Raw genomic sequence first — 27,853 nt, forward strand, 5'->3', positions numbered from 1 at the left:
AGAGTTGCTTTAAATCATTGATGTTTGTTCTTGTTAGTTTTGGGGTCATTTTTTTTCTTCAATAATTGCCTGGCTCCTGAAATCTGGACAGTGACATATGTAGGTAACTTTGCGGCAAATTATATTTCAAAAATGGTTCTTATGTGTACAGAGATATAATAATAGATGTAGCTATAACATAATTTACTGGGTTCTTACACAAGGTCAGGCATTTTGCCAAGCAATTTATATACTGCATTTTAATTCATACCATGATTGTTTTAGGGAAACACTATCATTCCCATTTTATATATGAGGAAACTAAGGCATGATCTCAAATCAGAATAAGAATCAAACACTAACTATTTACCCATAAAGCTCCTTAATTTAACCACCACATTTTACTTCACATAACTAATCTCCCATTTCCCATCACCTGTAACTCAGAGAAGGCAAAATGCCGGATTGGATTGCACTTTTTTTCCACCTACACACAGGACTGGCTACATAATTTGTGGGGTTCTGTGAAAAATGAAACATAGAATCCCTTGTTCAAAAAAGGAAAGAATGTGCTATTAAAATTATTGAAATATAAAGCTGTTTATCACATAGGCTCTCCCTCTCGTGTTTTTATCTGCTGTTCAATATCATATTGAATAAATAAAGTGAACATTGTAAAGTATCAGTATTAATTTTACCATTCATTGTTATGTTGTGCAATTCCAGTTGTAAATGCAATATAAGACTATTTAACTCAGGCAGAGTCACTAGCAATATATAATTTGTGTCTCATAGCTAGCACATATATGTATTTCATTCTAACCTGAATGTAGAAAACATTATATGCAAATAGGGCAGACACACTACTGCACCTTTCTTCTCTACTGGTATGCACACTTCATTAGCTATTTTTTTTTTCACTTCTTGATATGCTCACATTCTATCAGTATTCTGCTTACTAATTAGTAAGAAAGGAGAGAAATGAAGAGGACCTCTGGGATGTTCTATCTTTCCCTTTCTTTCAGTATCATCAGTTTCTGTGAAAGTAATTGGCTAATATAAGAAAGTAGCATGAGTCAGGAAGGATATGTTAGAGTTTCTTGGTCATTTGTGTTTTCTTATAGTTGTCTTTCTGCATTTGAATCAAGGTCATGTCAAGTCAGAAAACATGATCTTTTGGGGCTACTTGAGCCCTCATTTATTCAGTCATAGGCATGATCCTCCTTCCAAACAGTCATTGCATCTCAATAAACTCCTAAGTATAGTGTGTTCACAAGAATTCTCTGTTTATGAAGAACTGACAATGTTATAAACAAATGAGGCAGATACAGATTATGCATCTTTTCCTCTGCTGATTTGCACACCTCCTTGCCCTATTGAACTTCAGTTATGAAACCAAAATTCCAAGATCAAATTATGAAGAATTGTAAGAAGGCAATAGCGCATTAAAAATTATGGGTTCCATCTAACTTCAGAACTCTGTTCATATTCAGTTTGCACAACCACAAAACAGGTTCTATCTATGCACAACTCCAAGGCTACCTTTTTGTAACTTTCTCCTGAATGCTTATATTGATATTTATTATTAATAGTATTAGAAGGAAGGTGTACATTGTGGGATTGTGGGATTTTATCTGACACAAACTTGATTGTCTTGTCCTTTGCAAGGGAGTTACAGAGATCTCATACAAATAGCCCTCTTCAGCACTTACGCTCTGTTTGGGATTCTAGAATTACTTGGTTTTGACTTACCAGGATGGTCTATTTCTGCCAATCCTCTATAAACAGCAAATGGATATACAATTTCATTAAAAGATCACACAAAAATCTTAACCAAAATGCTTTGTTAAACAATTTAGCAGTTGGGGAAATGTTATAATGTTAAATATTCAAAATTGAAGCATTTATCAGAAGAACACAATTAAGTTTGGTGCTGGCAGCTCAGTGGGCTAAGATCCAACAGGAAGAAAGGCAGGAAATGCAAGGCAGTCATACTAGGACAGGACCATAAAGGTTGGGCTTTTCTATGAGAAATCATGAAATTGCCTAAATAGCTTCTAGGTATTCTACAGCTCCTTTTGATTCCTTTGTAAAAATCTGTTGTTAGAGCTCAGTGCTTTTTTGCAATATTTGGGGTGCACAGAAGGCTCTTCTCCAGACATTTATCCAATTTTTTTTTGGTCTGTTTAAATCCATAAAACAGTTTGCCTGTCTCCCTTATCTCAGCATGGAACCCTCTTGAATGAAGTCCTTAGGATATTTGAAGCTCAGCAGCCTACCATGAGTGCACTAGACCCAAAGAAATAACTTAGGCAGACTTTCTTATTTACTCAAGCTTTATCCTTGATTACTGACCTAAGGTTAAAGCAGCAGAAACCCAAGAGCTTTTTCCTGTCACTTGGTAGTACTGATTCAGTGGCATCTGAATTTGCAAACACACATCATGGTTTAGAGTTAATACTTCCCTGTGCAGACTGCTCTGTTAGGTGGGAGATATTCTGGCCAGGCATAGCTCTCCAGGAACTACAGAAGAATCCTTTCTCAGCAAAGTTTGTTATATCTCCAGTCCATAATGGATTAAGTGCTGTCAGGCCACTTTTGGGATCACTCTTAAAAATTCCTTCATGGGTGGCCTGGGTCTTCTCTTTGGAGTTACAGATGCTTTGTATCCCTTATTCTTGACTTGGAATACTAGCAAAAATTCCAAGACAACTATTTGAAATTTCCTGTAATATCCTGCTAATTAAATGTGATAGAAGACCGGCGCCATGGCTCAATAGGCTAATCCTCTGCCTGTGGCGCTGGCACACAGGGTTCTAGTCCCAGTCGGGGTGCTGGATTCTGTCCTGGTTGCCCCTCTTCCAGGCCAGCTCTCTGCTATGGCCCGGGAAGGCAGTGGAGGATGGCCCAAGTCCTTGGGCCCTGAACCTGCATGGGAGACCAGGAGAAGCACCTGGCTCCTGCCTTCAGATCAGTGCGGTGCGCCGGCTGCAGTGGCCATTGGAGGGTGAACCAACGGCAAAGGAAGACCTTTCTCTCTCTCTCTCTCTCACTGTCCACTCTGCCTATCCAAAAATAAATAAATAAATAAATAAATAAATATGATAGAAAAAGTTCATATTGTACTTCTCCTAAGATAATGTCTTTGCTATTTAAATCATTGTCTTCTAGAAACAAATGATTAGTTTATAGAAGATATTATACTGCTAGAAATTTCAAATGTGTGGACTGGGTATTTCTCCATATATTTTATCCCCAACCACACTCACATACACATCTATTTTCTTTGTAATAAGTCAACTGGTTTGTAAATTTTCAGGAGTATTTCATTACCCACGGCCTTTATGGAAGATACATTTCCTTTAATATTATGTAAATTTAATTCCAATGATATAAATGTAAAGTATTATGAATATGAACTGAAATAGTTGCCTATAGGTAGAATTGTATTTAAAAACTAAACATAAACAGATGATGTACTAACTCATTCTTTACAGTAACCCAGAAGAACTTTAACAAAATGCTAATTTGGTATGGATTTCAACTCCACTTGAGAATTTGCATATGTATTTGTGAGCATGTTAGAATGCAGGCTTGCTACAGTATGTGTCTATTGTTCATGTCTCTGATAATTCAAGTGGACATTTCTAGCATTTTAAATATTTCATTCAATTTATCTTTTAATCTCCTAGAACAGTCTGCAAAGACACTAATTGTATAAACCCAATTGATTTTATTGTTCAGCATTTGGAAGCTCCTGGAGACAAGTCATTTGGCAGTTCATTGATGGAGACTGAAGTAAGTCTGGACAGTTACCAAACAGCTCTAGAAGAAGTACTCTCATGGCTTCTTTCTGCTGAGGACACACTACAAGCACAAAAAGAAATTTCAAGTGATGTAGAAGAAGTGAAAGAACAGTTTCATACTCATGAGGTAAAACAAAACATTTATTCACAAAACTAAGTCATGACTTGTTATAATGGAAAGTCTTCTTTTCTCAATCACTCTGTAAGATTTTTGGATCTTAAAAATTTGGTTTTCATTTTGAGGTAGAAACAAATAATATTTACATGCTTGGTAGTCCACCAGCCACTATTTGAATTTATTATTTGGAAAATACCCTTGAAGATGCTCAGATCTGGTTTGCCAATTACGCATCCTCCTGTACATACAAAAGCCCAGCTGTCTTTCCTTGTGTCAGGGTCATATCGAGGCCTAATTTACACTCCAACTTACCTGTGTGGTAATGTGCTGAAAAAGTTGGAGACTTTTACTGAGGTGACACACATGTTTGGCTTCCTCCCCTTCCCTGTCCTCTTCCTGCTCCTTTAGCACCCTTGCAAATATTCTTTAGAGTTCTTCCTCAATAAATCACTTGCCCCAAAACCTTACCTCTGAATTTCTGCAGAAGATGGCCTAAAATGATAACTTTCTTTAACTCACATTTCAAAAAACATGGCATTTGGTTTCCTAAAATAAAAATTGAAACACTTTTATGATGAATCTAAATTTAAAAAGACTGAAAACTAAAATTAAAAAAATCAATTAAGAACTACAGTGGGGGCCCAATATTGTGGTGCAGTACAGCAGGTTAAGCCTCTACTTAATGACACTGGCATCCTGTATTGGAGTGCCAGTTAGAGTCCCAGCTGCTCTGAGTCTTATCCACTGTCTTACTCACATGCCTGGGGAGGAAGCTAGTAATGGCCCAAGTCTTTGGGTCCCTGCCACCCTTGTGGGAGACCAGGATGTAGAGCTTGGCTTCTGGTTTCATTCTGGCCCAGACCTGGCTGTTACAACCATTTGGAGAGTGAACCAGTGAACGGAAGATTCTCTCTGTGTGTGTCTTTCTCTCTCCCTCTCTCGGTCACCTTGACTTTCAAATAAATGAGTAAATAAATAAATAAATGAAACATTTAATGAAAGAACCACAATGATTTACCTAAAGTGTTGATTACAATTATTAACTTCTTTCTTTGACAGGGGTACATGATGGATTTAACATCTCATCAGGGACGGGTTGGTAATGTTCTGCAGTTGGGAAGTCAACTGATTCGAACAGGGAAATTATCAGAAGAAGAAGAAACTGAAGTACAAGAGCAAATGAATCTCCTAAATTCAAGATGGGAATGCCTCAGGGTAGCAAGTATGGAAAAACAAAGCAAGTAAGTCTCCATTTGTTGTTAATTAAGGGAAATCGCGAGTTCTGGAATGTTAGTGTTGTTTTAGATGCAGTTTGGTGGTTTAGTCAGGATTCTTTGTTCTTGAGTCATGCAGCTTTTCTTCAGGAGATAGTATGGTCGAACTGTCATGTCATTACGTTTTGATGCTTACTTTCGCAATTGAAGCGGGGAAATGTTGGGTAGTTATCAGTTAACTACAGAACTAAGCTTGAGGAGTTCCTGATGCTTTTACATAGTTGGTATTTTCCAGAAATCTGAGTGTGAAAATCAGGGAAGCATGCACAAGGAAACCATGTATGTAACATCACCTGTTGGTTGCAGTTGACAGAAAACTGCTCCTCTGAAGAAAAAGCTCTCAAAATATTGAGGAGTTATTCATCTGTTTATGGAAATCCTCTTGAAAAAACATTTCTCAATTATGTCTAGAAATCCTTATTCAAGTAGAGTATGGCTTGAATTATTTTAAGGATATATGTTGACTTAATCAAAAAAGAGTTTTGATACATTTCTGGAAATGGTGGACTTCTTGTCAAGGTACTGAGCAGATCTCATCATTTTCGATGTGTTGCTTTGATTTATATTGTTAGGTGTGTGTATTCACGTAGAGCCTATCCAGACAAGATAGATTTATTTTTAAATGAAAAGAAATGAAGTGCCAACTGTGGATTTGAATACATTAAGCAAAAGAAATTGTCCAAGTGCCTTAAGTTTACTTAGCTATTATTTATGAAGATTAAAAGCTTTAAAATAGGACCAAAGAAACTCATTAGATATGCTAGGAGGATTGCTATTCCAGTACTAAATTATAGTGTGACAATAGGGAGGAGGAAAACACATTTTCAAGCTCATGTCTTTTGAAAGAATAAATAAAACATACATAAGATAGAATTTTTACGACTATATCTGTATTCCAAACCAGGAGATCCTAGTCTACAAATACTGACATTTCTCCACTGCTGTGATGAGTGTAACTAAAGCTGGGGATAAACGTTACAATAGCCAGGTTGCAACTGTTGAGTCTACCCCCTGCCACGCTACAGGTTAGCTAACTTCACCACCCCTTTATTATAAGGTGTCGAGCATCTACCTACTTGAGGTTATATGACAACATTAGCAGGTCACCGCTTCTGTTTGCACCAGTTTGTACAACTTAAGATACCTCAGAAAACATTAGAAAGCTATTAATATCCAGGTTCTTCTTCTGCTGTTCTCATAGAAGCACCATTGCCTTCTTTATGCACCCCATTTTTCCTTTTCTTCCAGTGCCTAACAATCTCCATTTTATCTTGCACTCCCTCTATTCAGTAACACTAACAATATGACATTAATGCTTCAAAATGAATGAATTAATTAATTGTATCTTGAGAATGAGTTGCAGGAAAATGTGAATTCAACCTAGAATTAAATTCACAAATCTTTATCTGTTATTACAACATTTTTAAAATGTTCATTTAAAAATATCCCCTTGTTAAAAACATCTCTGCCATTAGTAGCAGACAACAATGTACACAAGTACACACACACACACACAAGCATATGTGTAGATTCCTTGTCTCCATCCGGATACAGATCCTGGTATGGCAATGTTACTAGTTACTAATGATTGACATAAAATTAGTTTATTCTTACAGAAGATCCAGAGATGTTGCTTTCTGCTAGTTTTAAGAATGCCTTTGCTAAAGCATCCTGTAGGGTTTTTAAAAATGAGACATAAATACAAAACTAGATATAGCAATGCTATCTTCTAGATAATTTCCTAAATACATATATGCAAAGTGTTATTTAAGCAAAGCAAATCCAAAAGTATTAATCAAATATGTTATTAAATAATACTGAGTGTTCTGGGCCACTTTGTGTGCATTCATGCATAAAAGCTGTTAAATCTAAATTAGAGAAACCATTATGCAACTTTGCTGGATCTGTTTTTTGACTGACTTTTGACAGGTTTTATTGAGTGGGGGGAAGACTAATTATGACAAGAAAGTGTTGTCAGTATTTTTTTTAAGAAATCTAGGTTGTATTTAATGTGTTATATGAATTGAAACCTGTTCCATTTCTATTTCATGGTCTAGTATTTCAATTCTAAGTTTTAATTTGGAACAATACTTATTTTTTCTAAATATATGATTACCTTGCAATAAAGTGCCAATAAACAAAATTGGACTAGGCCAGACTTCTTTTTGCTCTCTTCAGTCAAAAGTCATCATCCTCTCTATGACATAACATGAATGATTAATAATATTTTCTTGGCATATTAGAATGTTTTTTTAAAAAGATTTATTTATTTTGCTTGAAAGGCAGAGTCACAGAGAGATGGGGAGAGAGAGAGAGAGAGAGAGAGAGAGAGAGAGAGAGAGAGAGAGAGAGAATCTTCCCTAGATGGCCGCAATGGCCGGAGCTGAGCTGATCCAAAGCCAGGAGCCAGGAGCTTCTTCCTGGTCTCCCACGCGGGTTCAGAAGCTCAAGGACTTGGACCATCCTCTACTGTATTCCCAGGCCACAGCAGAGAGCTGGATCAGAAGAGGACCAGCCGGGACTCAAACCGGTGCCCATATGGGATGCCAGCACTGCAGGCAGCAGCTTTACCCACTATACCACAGCACCAGCCCCTAAAATTGTTAAATTTATATCTCATAATGAAAGTAAAAACTTTCTTGGGGATACAGATAAATTTATTATTAATACATGTAGCAATTATCAGTATTGTCTACCAACACATTTAGTCAGAATCAAAACATTTGATTTATATTTATTGTGTTAAATATGGATATATTTAGTTTTAAAATATTAACAAATATTAATGGAGTTCCTTGAGTTACCAGACGCAATTTAACACACTGGGACAAAGTAGTGATCAAAGGGCTTAGGTCTCAGGTCTCACGAAGTTCATACCCTAAAGGAGGCTTAGAGTAGGAACCAAATCCAAGAAAAATATCCAATAGGAAGATATTTTTTAGGGAGGCTAAATGGTTATGTGAGAGTGGCTAAGAGGTTACTTTAGACATTTTTGCCCAGGGGATAATTTAAAGTTACCACTTAATGAGATTTGAAAGAAGAGATGTGACCACCACTTGCAGGCTATGAGGAAGAGTATGTTTTAAGCAGAGGGAACGGCCAATGCGATGGCCATTTATAGGGACAGCTGGGCTTGTTGGAGGAATTAAAAGGCCAGCAAGACTGACAAGTTGTAGGTGGGAATGTCAGATAGCAAAGGCATGAGATGGGTTTGAAATACAGATAGGAGTAGGATCACAGATGGCAATGTCAGTCGGAGTAAAAGATAAGGGCCTTAAGTTCTAAAGCACGTGCAAGGAAATTCCAGAAGAATCTTTTAAGTAGGGGAGAGGTGGGTCAAGAAAACATATTAGTGAGGCTACTGGAGGAAAACTGTTACTAAGCCAGTGCAATAGTCCATAGAAGAGATGCTGGTGTCAGACCAGGTGGTGGTTGTGATAAGAGAGTTATTTATTATTTTAGCCAAGTAGTTAATTTATAAACCGTTTTTTTTTATTTTTAGTTCATTTTTGGCATTGTAACAGTCATAGTGCCTTTTGCCTTGAAAATACACATCCTTGCTTTGTGCGTGCAGATGTTACCTTTATACAACTTGTATCTAGGAAGTACTATTTATCCTACAAACCATTAACAATTATCAAACAAAAAATTTTAAAAAACTAGAGAGATAAAGTGCTCTCATTGCCACTTTACCTGGAATCTACACCACTTTAAGGATAAGATCTCACTTTCTCAAACACGTATTTATGTGAACTGGGGTGATATACTTACCTTCTATGGTCTTCAGTTTACTGATTTATAACACAATAGCATTGCTATGTGTTTTGCATACCAATACAAGGTATTGGCTTGCCCAGGGTATGGAAAAGTAGATTGTGAATGTAAAATCATTACAAAATAATAAAAAAAAAGGCCATCATTGTAAATAAGGTGACTGGATATTAGTTAATTAAGTTAGCCATAGCATATTATTTTTGAAAATATTTTATTTATTTGTTTGAAAGGCAGAGTTACAGAGAGAGAGGAGAAAGAGAGCTACCATACACTGGTTCACTCCCCCAGATGGCTACAGTGGCCACAGCTGGGCCAGGCTGAAGCCAAGAGCCAGGAGCTTCATCCGGGTCTTCTACATGGGTACAGGGTCCCAAGGACTTGGGCCATCCTCTGCTGCTTTCCCAGGTTCATTAGCAGGGAGCTGCATCAGAAGTGGAGCAGCCGGGATTGGAACCGGCCCCCATATGAGATGCTAGCACTACAAGCTCTGACTTAACCCTCTATGCCACAATGCCGTCTCCATATCATATATATTTGGCTTTTTTCTCTAATCTTTTCTAATTACCTTATTCACTTGTTTTTCAAAGGATATGTTTGTGGGAGGTTTTCCTGTGGGGATAAAAGAGCATGAGTAGGATGATTAAAATTGGAAGTCATTTTTTTCACAGTTGAAACATTTAACCATATGCTGGCGAAGGAGTATCAGTGAAAAGTAAACATGCATTTGCCTATCCCTGTTCTGTCTCTCCCTTTTATGCACCAGTTTGATTTGAATCTTTCCTTCCTATTTGTTTACTCTTCAGTGCTGGTATTTTTGTACATGTGAACTGATGGTGATGTGCAAGCTAAGGCAATAACGAAGTTTGTTCTGACACCTCTAGTCATAAACTAGTTTGACTCCACTATCCTGAAATTGGTCAATTGCAAGTCTTTAACAATGGTTATGATATTGAAATGAGGGAACTCAGTGCCATTGATTTTATAATTAAAATGCAACATTTTAAGCATGAGAATTCCATTGACATGCTTCAGTTAGAAACCTTAAGATGAGTTAGCTATCTGATATTCATTTTGTTTTGTTTTGTTTTGTGGTGTGGGATACCCTTAGGGGACGGTGAGGGAGAGAGAAGGAAAAGACAAAACTTCCAACTGTGTAAGTACAAGGATACAACTGACATAGGGACAGCAAGAAGACTTTCTTCTCTATGAATATACTAATTAATTTGATTGAAAAATGCAACCTGCAGAGAGCAAAAGAGATTTACTGACATTTCTACAAGGGCTCATAAAGATAAGCACAGCAAGTTCCATCAACTTCTTTGATAATTGTGGTTAGGACATTCAGAGGAAAACTGAAACCTCAGTGTTGGTGAGAAAAAAAAAATTGTTATTGTTGTTATTCCTATGTCTGTTCCAGTCATGAAAGGAGATACCATGTGAGAATAGCTAGGCCAGAAGGAGGTGCTGAACAATTTGTGGGTTGTTTTCTCCCATGTGAAGTGACTTATATGTGGTACAGGTAAAAATGTCAATGAGTGAATGGATGAAAAACTGAATTAAATTCTTCGGGTAGTCCCAATCTTTGAACTGAATTTGTTGTAATGAACATTTCATAGATGGGCAACCTCAAAACACATACTGATTTGATGCCACAGTTTGGTAAATTGATTGATTTTTTTTAATTCTAATAATGGTAAATAGATAATTACTTGCAAACCAGGGCATTCCAAGCACCACCAGCAGCCACATCACTTGAGAACTTGTTAAAAATGAAGAATATCAGTCTTCAGTGTGATCTACAAAATGTGAGTCTCAGTTTAACAAGAGCCCAAGAGGTTCCTAAGCACATTTCAATTTGAGAAGCAAATTAAAACTTAATTTTAAGCTAAAACTTAATTTTTAAAAGTTAGGATCTGGTTGAAATAATTACAGAGTAGCATAAATCCATTCACCTTTTGGTAGAGCCCTACTTAAATATCTTTTTGTAACTTTCTGTAAGTTAAACTGTTACAAACATTTTAAGTACTTTCTCAAAAGCTTCAAATATGGTGCTGATGATGTTTAATTCAGTCCTCAAATGTTAATATCATCTTGCATGAGTGATTCATGAAATGGTCAGATTCTTGTGCAATAATATATTAGAAACAATATATGGGTACTGACAATTGCTGTGCTAATAAGAACCAGCATTTATTAATTTGTATGAACCTGCAATGTGGTGATTTCAGATAGCTATGGAAATGTCTGGCGTTCATAGAAATGAGAGAGAAGCATTTTTAAAACAATGCTTTCCCAAAAAAGATAAGTGACGATTGTGAGACAATTATGTATATTCCTTCAATCGTACAGCCAGCTAACAATCTTTATCTACTGTGCGCTCTTTTAGATACTGAAGATCTATCGGTACGCCTAACAACCATCTCTCACTGTGCTTACATTCTAATGGGAGGAAACAGAAAATTTAAAAAGTGTAGCGTGCTAGATGGTGTTTAATAATAGAAAGGAATAAAAAACAGAATAGGAGCTGGTGCTGTGGCACAGCGGGTTAAAGCCGCCGCTTGCAGTGCCAGCATCCCATATGGACGCTGGTTGGAGTCCCGGCTGCTCCACTTCCAATCCAGCTCTCTGCTATGGCCTGGGGAAGCAGTAGAAGATGGCCCAAATCCTTGGGTCCTTGCACCCATGTGGGAGACCAGGAAGAAGTTCTTGGCTCCTGGCTTCAGATCAGATCAGCTCTGGCCATTGCGGTTATTTGGGTAGTGAACAAATGGAATGGAAGGCCTCTCTCTGTGTCTTTCATTAAATAAAATAAATCTTTAAAAAAAAAGAATAAATTTAGAGAGTGAAATACAGTGTGCTATTGTATGTCAGGGAAGACATTTGTGATTAGGTAATGTTAAGAAGAACCCTAAAGCAAGAGAGGAACCAAGCTATGCAGATATTTGGGGCAATGAGAATAAGCAAGTAGAAAGGTCCTAAGGCAGGAATGGGTCAGCATGTGTGAGGAATGGTTGTGCTCAAGCAGACAAAAAGTAAAATACTTGTATTCTGATTTACAACTAAAAAAAAAAAAAACCGCAATAAGCTATCTCAACAAGAGCAGATATCATAAAGATGATAATTTTAGAATCTTAATTTTTGTTAATTCTGATCAAGCAAGAGTTTGTATTTTTGTACTGTGTCTTGGGTGATAATTCAGCTTTGGTATTTATTCATTTCTTGTAGCTAACATGTACAGGCACTGTGCCAGATGCTATATAGTGGCGACATTATTAAAGTTGAAAGTGGCCTTCTATTGCCATATAAATGTGTCAGTTTCCCCATCCTCAATAGAGATGATTTAAACAGCCTTCCAATCATAGTACCTTAGTAGTTGTCCTTGGTTTGTGATGATATCTGTAAAGTTCTTCATCTACTTTGTAGGTACTTAATCAGGAAGATTGAACTGAATTTTGTCATAATGTATTTGCCACAGGTATATTTTGCATCCAGCCATGCAGCTTCGTCATTATGTTACTGTTCCTATTTTGAATTTATATTTTCAAAATGCAAATATTTTTGTTTACATTTTGAACTTTAATCTTACTCTGGATAATTGAAGACTGTTAATAATTAAGTTGTTATTGAGGTAAAAGAGATGGAGGAAGAAAATGGATCAGGACTTGGAAACAGGGACACATTTTCTATTTTACAAAATGTTTTGTGAAAACAGTACTATGTCACACATGCCATTAAGTGGACAAAGCAATATTAACAGATGTATAATTTTGTGGGGGAATCATACATTACTGTACTTTTCTAGTTGTTGGAAGGGGAACTTTGTAGGTTGATTCTTTCTAAAATACTTAATGTGATGCTATATTCCAAAGACTGTTCTATAAACCAGGTTCCAAGGTATAATATAAGGGCAACCTTCATGACTAGTGAGAATTTTTGAAAAATGCAGATCAAATATTTATTATCTGAAATACTTAGGAATAGCAATGTTTCAGATTTTGGATGACTTCCTATGTTGTAATCTTTGCACATACACAGTGAGATAGCTTCGGGAGGGGCCTGAGTCTAAACATGAAATTCATTGATATTACCTTATACACATGGTCTGAAGAAGTTTTATACAATATTTTTAACGTGCCTATGTTTTAGTTATCACCCATAACATGAGTTCAGGTGTGGAATTTTCCACTTCTGGCATCATATTTGAGCTCCAAAAGTTTCAGATTTCGAAGCATTTCAGATATTCTGGTTAGAGGATGTTTGTTTACATGGCCTGCTCTCCTTGGTTTCTCCCCTTTCCCAAGATGTCAGTACACCCACTGGTAGGAAAGAGAGTGCTAACGAGAGGAGGATAGACACTTTCATTTTAGAAAGGAAAACTTCCTCATGTGATTCTTTTTTTTTAAATTTTTATTTAATGAATATAAATTTCCAGTGTACAGCTTATGGATTACAATGGCTTCCCCCTCCCATAACTTCCCTTCCACCCGCAACCCTCCCCTCTCCTGCTCCCTCTCCCCTTCCTTTTGCATCAAGATTCATTTTCAATTCTCTTTATATACAGAAGATCAATTTAGTATAAAGATTTCAACAGTTTACACCCACATAGAAACAGAAAGTGAAACATACTGTTTGAGTACTAGTTATAGCATTAAATCAAAATGTACAGCACATTAAGGACAGAGATCCCACATGAGGAGCAAGTGCACAGTGGCTCCTGTTGTTGACCCAACAAATTGACACTCTAGTTTATGGCACCAGTAACCACCCTAGGCTGTCGTCATGAGTTGCCAAGGCTATGGAAGCCTTCCAAGTTTCCCAACTCTGATTCTATTAGACGCTTGCCTCATTTCATTCTGTCGTGGGAACTAATATATTAGAACCTAGAATGTCTGGACACAAAACCACTGACCAGTGTGAGGCTTTACAACCGGATCTAGTGAGGAATGACGAGGATATGGAGGGAAGAGGATCCATCTGTTGAGCCAAAGAGATGCAGGAAGGCTGCAGGGATTAACCAGCCCCACAGATGGCACACATTCGGAAATTTACTATGGGAACTGGGGTGCAATGGTATTGGAGGTAGTGGAGGGGTGATAAAATTCACTGTCTTGAAGTAAAATGATGGTGAAATTCTTACACATTTGAGGGATGTTGCTTGTATTGGGATTGTGATTTAAAAACATGTTTCTTGAGCTATTCATTGAGATTTGATAAATGTTACAAATGTTGGAAGCTGAAAAATATAGTTAAAATATCTGATCATCCATTTTACATTGTCATAATACAGTTGAAGGAAACTGGTTCTCAAAATATTTTTTATTTAAAGTTTTTAAAAGAAATAAAATTGTGCATATTTATGGGGTATCGTTACATATGTATACTGTATAACACGTACTCAAAATAAATAGTTTATCTTTTCAAGCATTTAACACTTCTTGATGGTGAAAGCATCCAAAATTCTATCTTCTAGGTTTTTTTAATAGATAAATATGGCTTTCAAAGTTTATTGTGGTTTCTACCACTAAAGTAAAGCCCATGTTAAGAGTAATCAATAATTATCAACTGTAAATTTCAGTTCTGTGAGAAGAGTAAAATTACATATTAATGACAATCTTTTTATGAAATAATCTTCCTTTTGTTTTATCCACAATACATAGTTACAATCAGAATCGTAAGTGAAATAAGGAGTAGACATAAAAATCATCTCAAAAAAGTAAGCTCAGTACAGGAAGTATAGCATGATGATGAATTCCCACTCTCCCACCTCTACTTGCATGCATTTTGAACTGGATAAACTTTTGTTTCTCCATCTGTAAGCTGGAGCTAATATTGATTCCTGCATCAATACAATTTATTATAATGTCTCTATTATCTGACATATGATAAATATAACTTTTTTAAAGAAAAATTACACTTAAATTGTAAATGGTCAAAAATACTATTAAAAGGTAATTTATGGGTTGCATAGTATTCTTAGCTTATACATAAGTTGATAAACACATTATTACATGTCATTAACTCATCTCCATGCATCTGGTTCATATTAGCCTGTTATGCCATGTGTCTGGGTCTAGCCATCTAAATATTTGCCACTAGTGAGCACCCAATATCAACAATGAAAATTATGACCGAGTTCTGAAAAAAGTACAGTTTTTTCCTTTTTTAAAAATATGTATTTGAAAGGTAAAGCAACAGGAAGATAGAGAGACAGAGAGAGAGAGAGAGGAGAGAGAGAGACTGAGTCTGCCTTCCACTGTTTAATTTCCCAAATGGCCACAACAACCAGCCTGGATTAAATGAGGCCAGGAGCTGGGAGCTCTATCCTGGTCTCCCATGTGGGTGGCAGAGCCCCAAATACTTGGGCCATCTTCCCCTGCCTTCCCAAGCACATCAGCAGGAATCAGGGTATCTGGAATTTTTTTTTAAGACTTATTTATTTATTTGAAAGGCAGAGTTACAGAGAGGCAGAGGCTGAGAGAGAGAAAGGGAGATATCTTCCATCCCTGATTCTCTCCCCAGATGGCCGCATCAGCCAGAGCTATGCCAGTCTGAAGCCAGGAACTTCTTCCGGGTGCAGGGGCCCAAGCACCTGGGCCATCTTCTACTGCTTTCCCAGGCCACAGCAGAGAGCTGGATCAGCAGTGGAGCAGCCGGGACTCGAACTGGCGCCCATATGTGATGCCGGCAGTAGCAGGTGGCAGCTTTACCTGCTATGCCACAGCGCTGGCCCCAATATCTAGGATTTGAATCCACACTCTGACACGATGCTGGTGTCTCAAACAGCTAATTAACTGCTCCGCTGCGCCACAGTGCTGGCTCCAGCACAGTTGTCCTTAATCCTGGATGTTCATTAGAGTCACCTTGTTCTAGCGATTCATATAGTGCTAATGCCTGGCCTCCATCCCCAGAGATTGTGTTTGAATTGTTCAGGTGTGGGGTTGGGACAGTCATTTGAACAGTCCTGTCAGTGATTTTAATCAGCACCTTTCATTAGATGTTATTGACAGAAATCCCAACAATTCATTTCTCTGTGATAGTTTGAATAAAACCTGAACTTACACATCACCTCAATTAAAATTGTTCTTAATAAAAATAAAAGCCCAAACAAGTTGATTAAAATAGCTGTGTATTTAAGCATATGTCAGCATTCTGGAAGCATATAATTGTTGCACTAAAGTAAAAACTATGCATTACAACTATTTCTCTAATATCTATCTATTTATTTATTTATTTAGACAGGCAGAGTGGACAGTGAGAGAGAGACACAGAGAAAGGTCTTCCTTTTCCGATGGTTCACCCCCCAATGGCCGCTCCGGTGGTGCGCTGCAGCCGGCGCACCAGGCCGATCCGAAGCCAGGAGCCAGGTGTTTCTCCTGGTCTCCCATGCGGGTGCAGGGCCCAAGCACTTGGGCCATCCTCGACTGCACTCCCGGGCCACAGCAGAGAGCTGGCCTGGAAAAGGGGCAACTGGGACAGAATCCGGCGCCCTGACTGGGACTAGAACCCTGGGTGCCGGCGCCGCAGGTGGAGGAGTAGCTCTCTAATATCTTAAGTAATCAGTTTGAATAAAATAATTTTAATTTTCATCAGTGTGATTTTAGTTAATAAATGGCATGCATTTACAAGTAAAAGTACCTTAAGAATTTGTAAGCCAGTCCCAAAAAGACAAGTATGTATTCTTTGATAATAGTTAATAAGAATACACCAAAAGTATAAGAGTGAAACTGGGAGCCAGAGCTCTGGCTTAGCAGGTAAAGCTGCCGCCTGCAGTGCTGGCATCCCATATGGGTGCCAGTTCGAGTCTCAGCTGCTCTACTTCCAATCCAGTTCTCTGCTATGGCCTGGGCCTCTGCACCCACATGGGAGAACCAGAAGAGGCTCCTGGCTTCGGATCGGCACAGCTCTGGCCTTTCTGGCCAACTGAGGAGTGAACCAGCGGATGGAAGACCTCTCTCTCTCTCTCTGCCTCTGCCTCTCTCCCTCTCCTCTTTCTGTAACTCTGACTTTCAAGTAAATAAATAAATCTTTAAAAAAAATTAAACTGACATCTTATGATTTAATTAACATTTATTTATTTACCTGAGAGACAGAGTTACAGACAGCGAAGAGGCAGAGAGAGCGAGATAGAGGTCCACGACCTGCTAGTTCACTCCCCAAATGGCCAGAACGGCAGAATCTGCGCCAATCCGAAGTCAGAAGCCAGGAGCGTCTTCCGGTCTCCCACACAGGTGCAGAGGCCCAAGCACTTAGGCTGTGTTCTAGTGCTTTCTCAGGCCATCAGCAGAAAGCTGGATGGGAAGAGGAGCAGTCGGGACACAAGCCGGCACCCATATTGGATGCCGGGAGGCCTAGCTCACTGTGCCACAACGCCGGCCCTGATTTAATTATTTTATAGCTCCGTCTAAATGCCTGTGGAACAGTGGTCTTTCGACTTTTTTGCTTGATGAACATTATGGTTAGTGGTGCATTAAGCCTGTGATTATAAAGTAAACTGTAAGTACATTATTGCAAAAATTAAAGGAAAAAAAAGGAAGGGGCTTGAGGGAGGGAACAAGGGAGGGATGTATGGTTATCTTAGACTTCTATCTATGAAATACATGAAATCTGCTCTTTATATTAATACTTTAAAAAAATTAATTTCTTCATACCAGCAGCCTTCTCATATATCAAATGATACAGGTTTAAATGCCAACTGAAACTATAAGATCTTATTTTGAATGTAAGACACGTTAACTAAGCATCATTGGTGGGTGGTCCTTTTCTAATCTTACATTTATAATATTTTACCTACTTTTTGATAATTGTATTTATGCAAATAATTGCAAATTGTAGGAAACTGAGCCTAAAAAACCTATCTTCCTAATGTGCTCCCCTTTCTCGGTCATTTTTAATTTTTAATTATAATCATCCTGGATTTTTAAAGTTTATACATTTATACTCTATATTAGTGCAGTGCCTAGCAAATGGTTGTATTTTTGTAATGTGCTTAATTTATTATGTATTTCTATAAAGTCCAAGAATCACTATCAAGATTATGAAACACAGGCTACATTAATGAAAAGTTAGACCATTTCACATTTATAAATAGTTTATAGAAAAAAATGGAAATTCTTAAAAAAGACTGTTAAGCAATTTCTGAATTTCTGACCTCGCCCCAGGCCTAACGAGTTAGCACGCATGGTTTAACATACTCCCCAGGTGGTTGCTGTATACATCAAGGTTTGAGAAGCACTGAGTGAAACCACACAGATGCCTGTCATCTTACAGAACAGTATATCCACAGGTGTGGTAGCCCTAGAACCCTTTAGTCTGTAACTCCATGTTGCCCTCAAAGTCCCGGGTTCTTTGAATTTGCCTGTTTTGTTAGCTTCCATCATAGGACCATCTGGAAATACAAAGTAGCAGTTTCTGGTATCAGATTCTGACACACTTCTTCACACTATTTCACTCCACTTCCACCACCTCACTGCTTAGTTGCCAGTTGTTAATATTCTCCTTTATCTTTTACATCGCTTTCTGAATGAGCAGCTGAAAAGAAAAAAAAAAAAGAAATTGCAAACTATTTTCTTGTCTGTGGGTAGTAAATTTTGGTTTTGTGAATTTTACAATTTCCCCAAGTGTATTTGCATCTTAGAATCCTAGCTTGAAATGTGGAACTTTTCTCATATTATTGATTTTTTTAGTTGAATATGAAATTGTTTTTTTCCAAAGGCCAAAACTTTCAAATATCAACAGTTTCATATGGCATAACCTGATACAGTTCTTTATCCATGAAAAAATAACTCAAGGTTAAAAACATAGACATGGGTCACAAATACCTTATAACTTAAATATTGCCTTCACATACCACTGTGTGACCTTGTGCAAATTCCCTAACCTTTCAATATTCCAGTGTCTTCAGAAATCAAATAGTGCTATTATCAACCTAAGTTTGTGAAAATGAGGGATGAGCATTACTCAGTGTCTATCAAATACATTTCAGTAATGCTAAAATACTTTTCCTTGAAATAATTTTTTACTTAGCCTCATGCTGTTACTCATGTATGCATTTATATTAAAGCATATATAATTTATACCATATACATGTACTCTATATATATATACTCTACATACACGGAAACTAAACTATTAAAATGACTTTTTTCTTGTGCAACCGGATTCAGCAAAATCAGTAGTGGAATGCATATCATGTTTTAGGATCCATTGACCTAATATATGTAAAAACAACAATGTTTTCATGAAAACTTGTTGAATAAATGTAAGCTGATGTATTTTTACATATTGATCCAATTTTACTGAATAATTTTAAAAGCATACCATAAAAAAATTATCTTCCAAACTAACAAAAGGTTATTTATTTGGTAAATGTATTAGTAAGTTGTATTTACTAAAACAGTTACATTTTTTTCCCCAAAGAAACCTTTTACTTAAGGAGTACAAATTTCATAAGTACAACTTTAGGAATATAGTTATTCCTCCCTCCATACCCACTCACCCACCCCACCTCCCTCTCCCATTTCCAGTCCCATTCGCCATTAAGATTCATTTTCAGGTAACTTTATACACCTTCCCTCAGTGCAGTTACCCTTTCTTCTATCACACTTGGGAAATGGACATTTGTGTTGTGAACCACACCTTCTGATACCACTGCATCATCATGTTTACTTGTTCCTTCAACCCAGCCTTGCTATGGGCCACTACTCCCTTGCTGCTCAGGGGTTCTCCATGTGAACATCAGGTTTTTTTCTAGAATAGTTGTATTCTCATTGTCCTATCAGAAGTTGCATTGTTAGAAATATACTATCTGCTGCTTAGAAATCCATCTCACTTTAAGCAAATTGTGCACTAGACAGAGTAACTGCAAGGGGCACATTTCCTACTTGTGTAGTCTGCATTGTGAAATATCATGTGGAAAATCAGTGATGGAGAACTGCTTCAGTAGTCCTATCACCTCTCCAAATATAGCAGAATATTAAAGGGAGGGATGGGCATCCTGGCTCTGATGCCCTTCGATATTTTTCTGCCAACAACAGCTAAATCTATGTCTCCCTTAATCTGTATTTTGAACACTGGGAAACCAACAGATCAAGCACACACCTTAAAAAGACTAGCAGTGATTTTTCAATTACATAATAGCCTCACCTGGATTCTTGTTAGTCAAAGAATAACAAGCTAGCAAAACTAGCTTCACCTGGAAGCCTGAGAACTGAAAATTCTCAAACATTTTCAAGTTAATTCAGGATAAGCAGCTGTTCTGTATGCACAGTTAAGTTTCAGAAGCAGAGAAGTTCTGATCAAGATGGCAGGGCATCAACTTGAAGAGCATGTTAGAGGAGCCAGAAAGCTTACATGAGAAACTGAGGTGAGTTGGTTGTAAAAGAGGAGAGGGAATTGTTGGGATCTTGGTAGACTGGAGATTTTATGCTTGGTATATAAACTACAATTGCTGTTCAACTTAATACATTGTTGTCTTTTTGGAAGGTAGGTTTAACATTTTTAAGACATGTTAGATATTATGAAGAGTGTTCAGGGCTGCAATTGGTAGGTGATATCTCATGATTTTTTTTAACTATTGGCAATGTTTTTAACTTGTTTTCAATCCACAAGATAAAATCATGCATATGTTTACTAATACCTAGTCAAGGAAAAGAAACATTTGCTCAATTAAATAACATCTTCTCAGAACTTTCTTTCTGGAGTAGCATGAATTACCTGTTAAATTTCAAAAAGTTCATAGAAAGCGTAATTAAAGAAGTTTATTCTTTGTACATAATTTGTGAAATCCAAAACTTCAAAAAGTTCATGAAGTTACATATGAAAAAATTGCATGGATTTCAAAATAGTGCACAAGCTTTTAACTCCATTTCTCATGAACTTCTTGAAAGATTGTTGTGTATTATCATACTTACTTGTGTCGTCACACCATTACTACCTTGATATTCATCTATTTTGAAGCCTGTTCCAGTGTTAATTTCAGGCTTCAAATACCTCTAAGAACTTCCAGTCAGAACCCATTCTTAAGCAGTTGGTGTCATAATTTCTCTCTGTAAATGAAGGCCAAATCATGATGAGAATAGTCTCATGTCTCACTGGATATCAGCAGTTCTCTTATTAATTTTAATAAATCAGTCTGCAGAGTTTCTATGAGTTGTGGATATAGATTAGATCTACCTAGAGCAGTGATTTTCAAACTTCAGAATGTATTAGAATCACCTGGAAGTCTTGTAACACAGATTCTAAAGTCATAATCCAAGAGTCTGATTCTTTAAGTGTGGGTCAGGGCCCCAAATTTACATTTTTAACAAGTTCACCTGAGGACCGGCTACTGCTGTTGACCCAGGGACCATACTTTGACAACTGCTGGTCTGCAGAAGACAAGCAAGGCTCTCTGTAGCTGGGATCTATTGATGTGACTGTATGTACCTGTTGTAAAATTATTGAATTACACAGACTGCATATTGAGTGGCTCTGTACACTACTGCTCCACCTAGCCATCCTGGACCTAACCCCAATCAGACATTGCTATAACGCACTCATAAAAGATGCAGTTCCTGACAAAGCACTTAAAGGTATATCTATTCTTATTGGTTAGAGTCTGAGTTCAGTTTTATAAGATGAAAACAAAATCACACATAAAATATTGGGGGTCCAAATTTCAGATTTTCATGCAGTTCCCAGACTTCCAGTACCCAGAGATTAATATAGGCTATTATACTGTACAACTCTCCAGTACCTTGTGCAATCAAGCTGCACTGGCCTTCCTAGAACTCTGTGATGCTGCAAGTCCTTTTCACAGGTGGTCTCTTTTGTCTAGAAAGGCTTTAACCTTTCCTTTTCACTACTACTTATTAAGCTTTCGAGTTCTTCAAATATCATTACTGCCATAGTGCCTTTCCATACTTTGCAGACTCTTTCCTGTTGCTCTCGGTTCATAGCATGATCACAATTATAATTAACTAATGGCCTAAGAAATTATATGTATTAATTGTGGCCCTCACCTCCATGGAACTTAGATATCCATCAGTTGTATACTTAATAAATACATGCACCCAGTTTTCAAGTCTGAAATCTCAAGCTATGTGTTTTGTGACAGTGTAATTAATGATGATTGTGTATTAACTTTGAGCCTGCCTAATGTATCCTTTGAAATGTGTATCAATCTAATTATAACGATTTTCTTGTCATAATTGTTGATGTAGCTTCTTCTCTAATATACTCTAAGGTACTTAAAAATCTGTGTAGGCATTCATTGTTGTCCATTCCTAACCAGTAAGAGTGTAATGCCCAGAAAGGAAATTCTATAAATATTTGTTAAATGAAATTTGTGTTTAAAAGCAAATTAAAAATTTAATCTCTTATTCTAACAAATTTCTTTTAAATCTAAATACTTTTCAGGTATAGGTAATCATGTGAGATTTTCCTTCGGTTTTTGAAATGTGAGATTTTTGGTTTAATGAGAATTTTTAGTTAAACTCCTGGGCAGGAGAATAATCATAAACAAAACAAAGAATGGTACTATAGGCATTTTTCATAAAATCTTACTAGGTTGGATTTCAAGGGGTTGAATTAAACCCACAAAGTGAAATATTTACAGATTTTGCCATGTTGGCTTGAGGTTCATTGTCTAAGGTTTAAACCACCAACTTTAATTTTTTGCTTGCACCTAAAGGTATGCTCCATTTTTGTTCCCAATAAAAAGAAAATGTCTACTTTTTGTGTTTGATAAATGAAAGTTTTTTTCTCACAGACTTCTGATTTCAGTGTGCCTCAGGTAATGCATGTATCTAAAATATAAAAGGTCAATAAGTATAGTTTACATTGTTTTAAACCCTCTTAGTTTATAAATCAGACTAATAAATTCTTAATCAAATTACACCCTCTTTATAAAGATCTCTTCTCAATGTCTTATTTCCAAAAATACTTCACACATTACTTTCATAAAAAGTATTTGCATTCCAATGGATAGTAACATTCCCCATTTGAGTTTCAAATTTTTGTAGAATTAGTGGTTGAAGTAAACTCTGTTTTCATCCCTACATTGTTTTATTGATAGGGAAACTGTCCCCTGTCACTGATGCTGGAAAGATAATTGATAATGTGTTAACAATGGCATTGTAGGGCTTATTGTAGGGCTTATTGGTGGGACTTTGGAATTTAAATCTGTTACTCAGTACATGATTTTGTATCTCTTTTAAAACACCCTCTCAGTGTATAAAAAATGACTTTAAAACTTAGAGGCAGGCTGGCGTCGTGGCTCACTAGGCTAATCCTCCGCCTGCGGCACCGGCACCCCGGGTTCTAGTCCCTGTTGGGGCGCCGGATTCTGTCCTGGCCGCTCCTCTTCCAGTCCAGCTCTCTGCTGTGGCCTGGGAAGGCAGTGGAGGATGGCCCAGGTGCTTGGGCCCTGCACCCGCATGGGAGACCAGGAGGAAGCACCTGGCTCCTGGCTTCGGATTGGCGCAGTGCCAGAAAAAGGAAGACCTTTGTCTCTCTCTCTCTCACTGTCTAACTCTGCCTGTTTAAAAAAAAAGTGGCTTAAAATAGCAATTTATAATGTAATGACAGTTTTGTAGATGAAGAATATAGGCAGGGCTCAGCCAGGTGATTCTTCTCATCCCAGTGATGTAGGTGCTGTCACTGCTTGTGCTGCATTCATCTGGAAATTCACTTGTAAGGGAGCATTTCATCCTCCAGGGTTACTCGAGAAATGGGCTCTAAATAATTAGTAGTCTGGACTGACCTCTGTTCCAGGATAGAATCTGAGCTCCAAAAAAGAGAATACAAATATTGCCACTTGTCTTACATCCTATACTCGGAGTTGGTACAGTGTAATTTTTGTCACATTCCAGTGGTCAAAATAGTCATCACACTACAGAATATTCATGAGGATGAGGAAGAGACCCTATCTCCTGATGGGAACTGTGACAAAGGGTTTCTGACTATCTTTAACCCCACAAATACTAAAATAATGGAAAATAACCAGTTACCAAGGTATATTTCTCATTGTCACTAGAGATGGCTCACACACTTTTAGTATGTTCACATTTTGTTATCTATGTGAAACTCTTTAGAAATATGGATTGTGAAATACAGTAATTCTGTGAAATGATAGTTTTAGAATTGATTGATAATGGGTACTACTTATGTCCTTAAAAATGCCAGAAACAGTGAATATATCATAAATGATCAATGTCTACTGATTTACCTAATTTTGTTTCCAGTAATAAGTAGCTTTAGTAGAAAAATAATAAAAAATATTTTAAATTTTTAGCTTGCATAAAGTTCTGATGGATCTTCAGAATCAGAAACTGAAAGAATTGAATGACTGGCTAACAAAAACGGAAGAGAGAACAAGAAAAATGGAGGAAGAGCCTCTTGGACCTGATCTTGAAGATCTAAAACGTCAAGTACAACAACATAAGGTTTGTTTATTTTATGCTGTACTCTTTCTAGTAGAAAACAAAGTCTATGGGTATATGCATACCACAAACACAGATGTCATGGTTACATGTGGGAAAGAATTAGAGCTTCAAGTAATGAATACTTCAAGAATATTTTATCCAATAGGTTAGCAGCCTTTGCTGCTATGGTTTGAATCTGCCACCTATCAATTTCAAATGTTATAATATTAAAAGGTGGGACATTTAAGAAGTGATTGCAGCATAGGAGTTCCTTCCTCCGTAATGGATTAAAGCCTCTAAAAAAATAAAGTATTCTTGCAGTGTTGGGCTATCTCTTACCCTTTTGTCTTCTGCTGGGTGAGGACACGGCAAGAAGACTCTTAAAGAGGTTGATGCCTCGATCTCAGAATCCAGAACTGTGAGAGAATAAATCTCTGAGGATTTTGAGCTACCTATTATCAGGTATTTTTGTTAGAGCAGCACAAAATAGACAAACAGCTTTTCAAATATGATGTAACTAGATTTTCATGCTTTAGAGACAGTCATATTCCTTGAAAAGAACAACGTAGAGTATGTGATTTATTACAACTATGATGTCCTGGAACAGAGATTTTATGGGGAATACTTGCAATGTAAATTTAAATAAGCTTAAGGTGCTTTGACATATTCCTACTTTTATTTCATAACACTTTACAACAGGGAATCTTTATGAAAAATGAGGATCTGTAGCATTGCTTTTCTATAAAATATCCTTTAATTTTAATATTTCCATCTTCAATTTAATGGCACTTTTGTAGTTATACTTTCTGGTTTTTGAAAGGCATTATTCTTTAATTATAATTTCTACAAGAATATCTCTGACCCAGAGGGTGCTACTTTCTCATGAATTCCTTGAACTATTTAAAGTAGCTCTGAGTTTTGCTACTGGAACAGAAATTTGACCAGTCCATGGGGGCACGCACACAGAGGCCCTGGGATTAGGGATGCGACATTTAGGACATAAACATAAAAACAGGCTAGTTAAATTTGGATTTCTTAAAAACACTAAGTATGCTTCTAATGTAAGACTTCCCTAATTATTCATTGTTTAACTGCAATTTACAGTTTGTGGGTCACCCTTTATTTTATCTAATACTCAAGATCTGTGATTCTTATGTTTATGGCTTTTAACTCGTACCTCCCAAATCTGCTTTTTTTGAACTTCATTCTTTTGTTTTTTCAACATTTTATTAAGTCTAACTTCATAGTTCTTCCATGCAGATAAGACACCTTTCTATGCTAAGGAAAATTTGTTGTTTAATAAGCTTCAGATTTCAATGATAGATGATGCTGGCCCTTGCTGGCCACAGCGGTTTACGATGAAGCATTAAAAGGGGAGTTACAACTTTGGTGTTTCCCACCCACTATATTGGCAGGAAAAAAATTACAATTATCATATGGATATTGTGACTATGAGTAACTTGGAGATTTTTTTTTTTAATGTGGGAGGTGCAGAGGAAGAGAAAGAGCTCTCGTCTACTGGTTCACTTTCCAAATGTCCAAAAGGGTCCCTAGCCAGTGGCAAATCCAAGAATTCAATCCAGGTCTTCCACATGGATGGCAGAGACCCAACTACTTGAGCCATTCCCTGTTGCCCAATATCAGGAAGCTGAAATTGAAGCAGAGCTGGGAGTGAAACCCAGGACTCCAGTATGAGATGCAGGCATGCTAAGTGGCATCTTAACTGCTGCACCAAATTCCCACTTCATCTCTTAGTTTTTTAATTGAACATCTGATAAAGAAGTTAGATGCAGTGTTAATTCTTTAATTTTACCATTTTGCCTGCATGAACCACCCATCCCCCAGTAGACATTGTGCCTAGTCTGTTTGCAGTGTTTGTGCATATCAATTTTTTTACAACGGTTTACATTTTCCTTTTTATTTATTCCTGGAAACTGCCCGTATTGCAGGTTTTTCATGGATGAAATATGGAACTGAGCAGATTCTTTTTTTTTTCTACAAAATTATGGTATAAACTTGCTCAATTTTCTATCTTATTGCTAATAAACCTTACAGGCGCACAGTTTGTAAAATAAACCCCTTAAGGACTGAATGCATAGAGCATGCCGCAAGGTATGAGAAATCAGCTAAAAATGAGCACAGAGACCTACATCTGGACCAACACAGCACTGAAATGCCGGCAAACATTTATCACGACACAGGGGAAAAAAGTAATGAAAGGAGATACAGTTCAGTCCTGAAAGTCTCTGTGTTTGAGGTCATTTGCTGGCTACAGAAATATCTCAGTTTGCAGTAGACTAATGAGCATTGCCAGTGCTTCATTCAACCACTGAGTGATGAGAATTGATGGATAAATGTCATGCAATCCATCGATTGTCTCGTGGTAGGGCAATTTAAACACATGTTCTCTAGTGTCTTAGAGATTCTCCGGCAAGACTGAGCTCTGGATGTCCACAGGGAACCTTGATTCACATTGCCATGCTATCATAATGTTTAATGAGATCTGCTCCCAAATAAATCCTTCACTCCCAAATCTTGCACTCAGGATCTGTTTTATGGAGAAACACAGCATAAGAAAACCTTTTCACCTTGGAAGCTGAAGTTCTGCTTCCAGTTCAACCACTGACTAAATTTGTGATTTTTTTTTTTCAGAAAACAGTCTGAGTTTCTCCATATCTTGCCTTTATTGTTGAACCAGTTGGTTGCTAGTATTCCTTCCAGTCAGGGTTTTATTATATCCAATAGTTTTGGAATGTGAGGTATTTCATAGACAAAAACTAGGATCATAACATTGCATCTCAGTAGGCAGGATGCTAGTGCTGGATGCCTGGAATGTAAAAAGGAAGCCAGGAAGAAGGCTGCAAAGGAGAGGTGGAAGACTATTAGGGTAGCTATCCGCTAAGTATGGATAATTCAAGGCAAAGTGAGGAAAGGTCCCACTCGGGACTCTGATCAGACTCTTCGTTGTAGTACGACCATGGAGTACCTTAATTTTCTGGCAATTACCTGAAATGTTTTATACTTTATTCTAGAAGATATTAAGTGAATGGGATTGGAAATATTTGACTAATAAGTTATAAAATTTGAATAGATTGTTGATTACTTGAAAATATACCATTTCTGATGAACATGAAATTAATTTGAGAAAATAATTTGAAACAAACAAAAAAAAGTAACAGGGTTGTATACAAGTTGATTAAGTGACTTTTATGTCCAGGACTTACTCATATAAAGTTAATAAAGAGAAGAAAAAGAATTGCTTTGCTGACTCAGCAAGACAAACTTCTGTATTTATCTTTGCAAACATACTTTAGGATAGGTTAAGTTTTATAAAATTAAAACAGCCAAAAGACACGTAGAGAAGAGAAGGCCTGACAATTGTTAGAACTCTTTAGTTATATGGAAATCATTTTGGTGAGAACAAAATGATTTAACAAAATCAAAAGGAGTTGAATTCATTTAGATATGATAGATATTATCTTAAAAGTGTACCCTAAAAGA

At 37.1% G+C, this 27,853-nt stretch overlaps 1 protein-coding gene across 9 annotated transcripts in view; it reads left to right on the forward strand.

Annotated features, from left to right (window-relative positions):
* DMD (dystrophin) overlaps positions 1–27,853 on the forward strand; it is a 2,142,101-nt gene that overhangs the window by 566,956 nt on the left and 1,547,292 nt on the right. For all 9 annotated transcript variants that reach the window (XM_062183372.1, XM_062183374.1, XM_062183379.1 and 6 more), the window contains 3 exons: positions 3,724–3,912; positions 4,963–5,144; positions 24,223–24,373. In XM_062183372.1, coding sequence (XP_062039356.1) covers positions 3,724–3,912; positions 4,963–5,144; positions 24,223–24,373 — 522 coding nt within the window. The remainder of the gene's footprint in view (positions 1–3,723; positions 3,913–4,962; positions 5,145–24,222; positions 24,374–27,853) is intronic.

This window comes from Lepus europaeus, chromosome X (genome assembly GCF_033115175.1).
Source record: "Lepus europaeus isolate LE1 chromosome X, mLepTim1.pri, whole genome shotgun sequence".
Classification (NCBI taxonomy): Eukaryota; Metazoa; Chordata; class Mammalia; order Lagomorpha; family Leporidae; genus Lepus; species Lepus europaeus.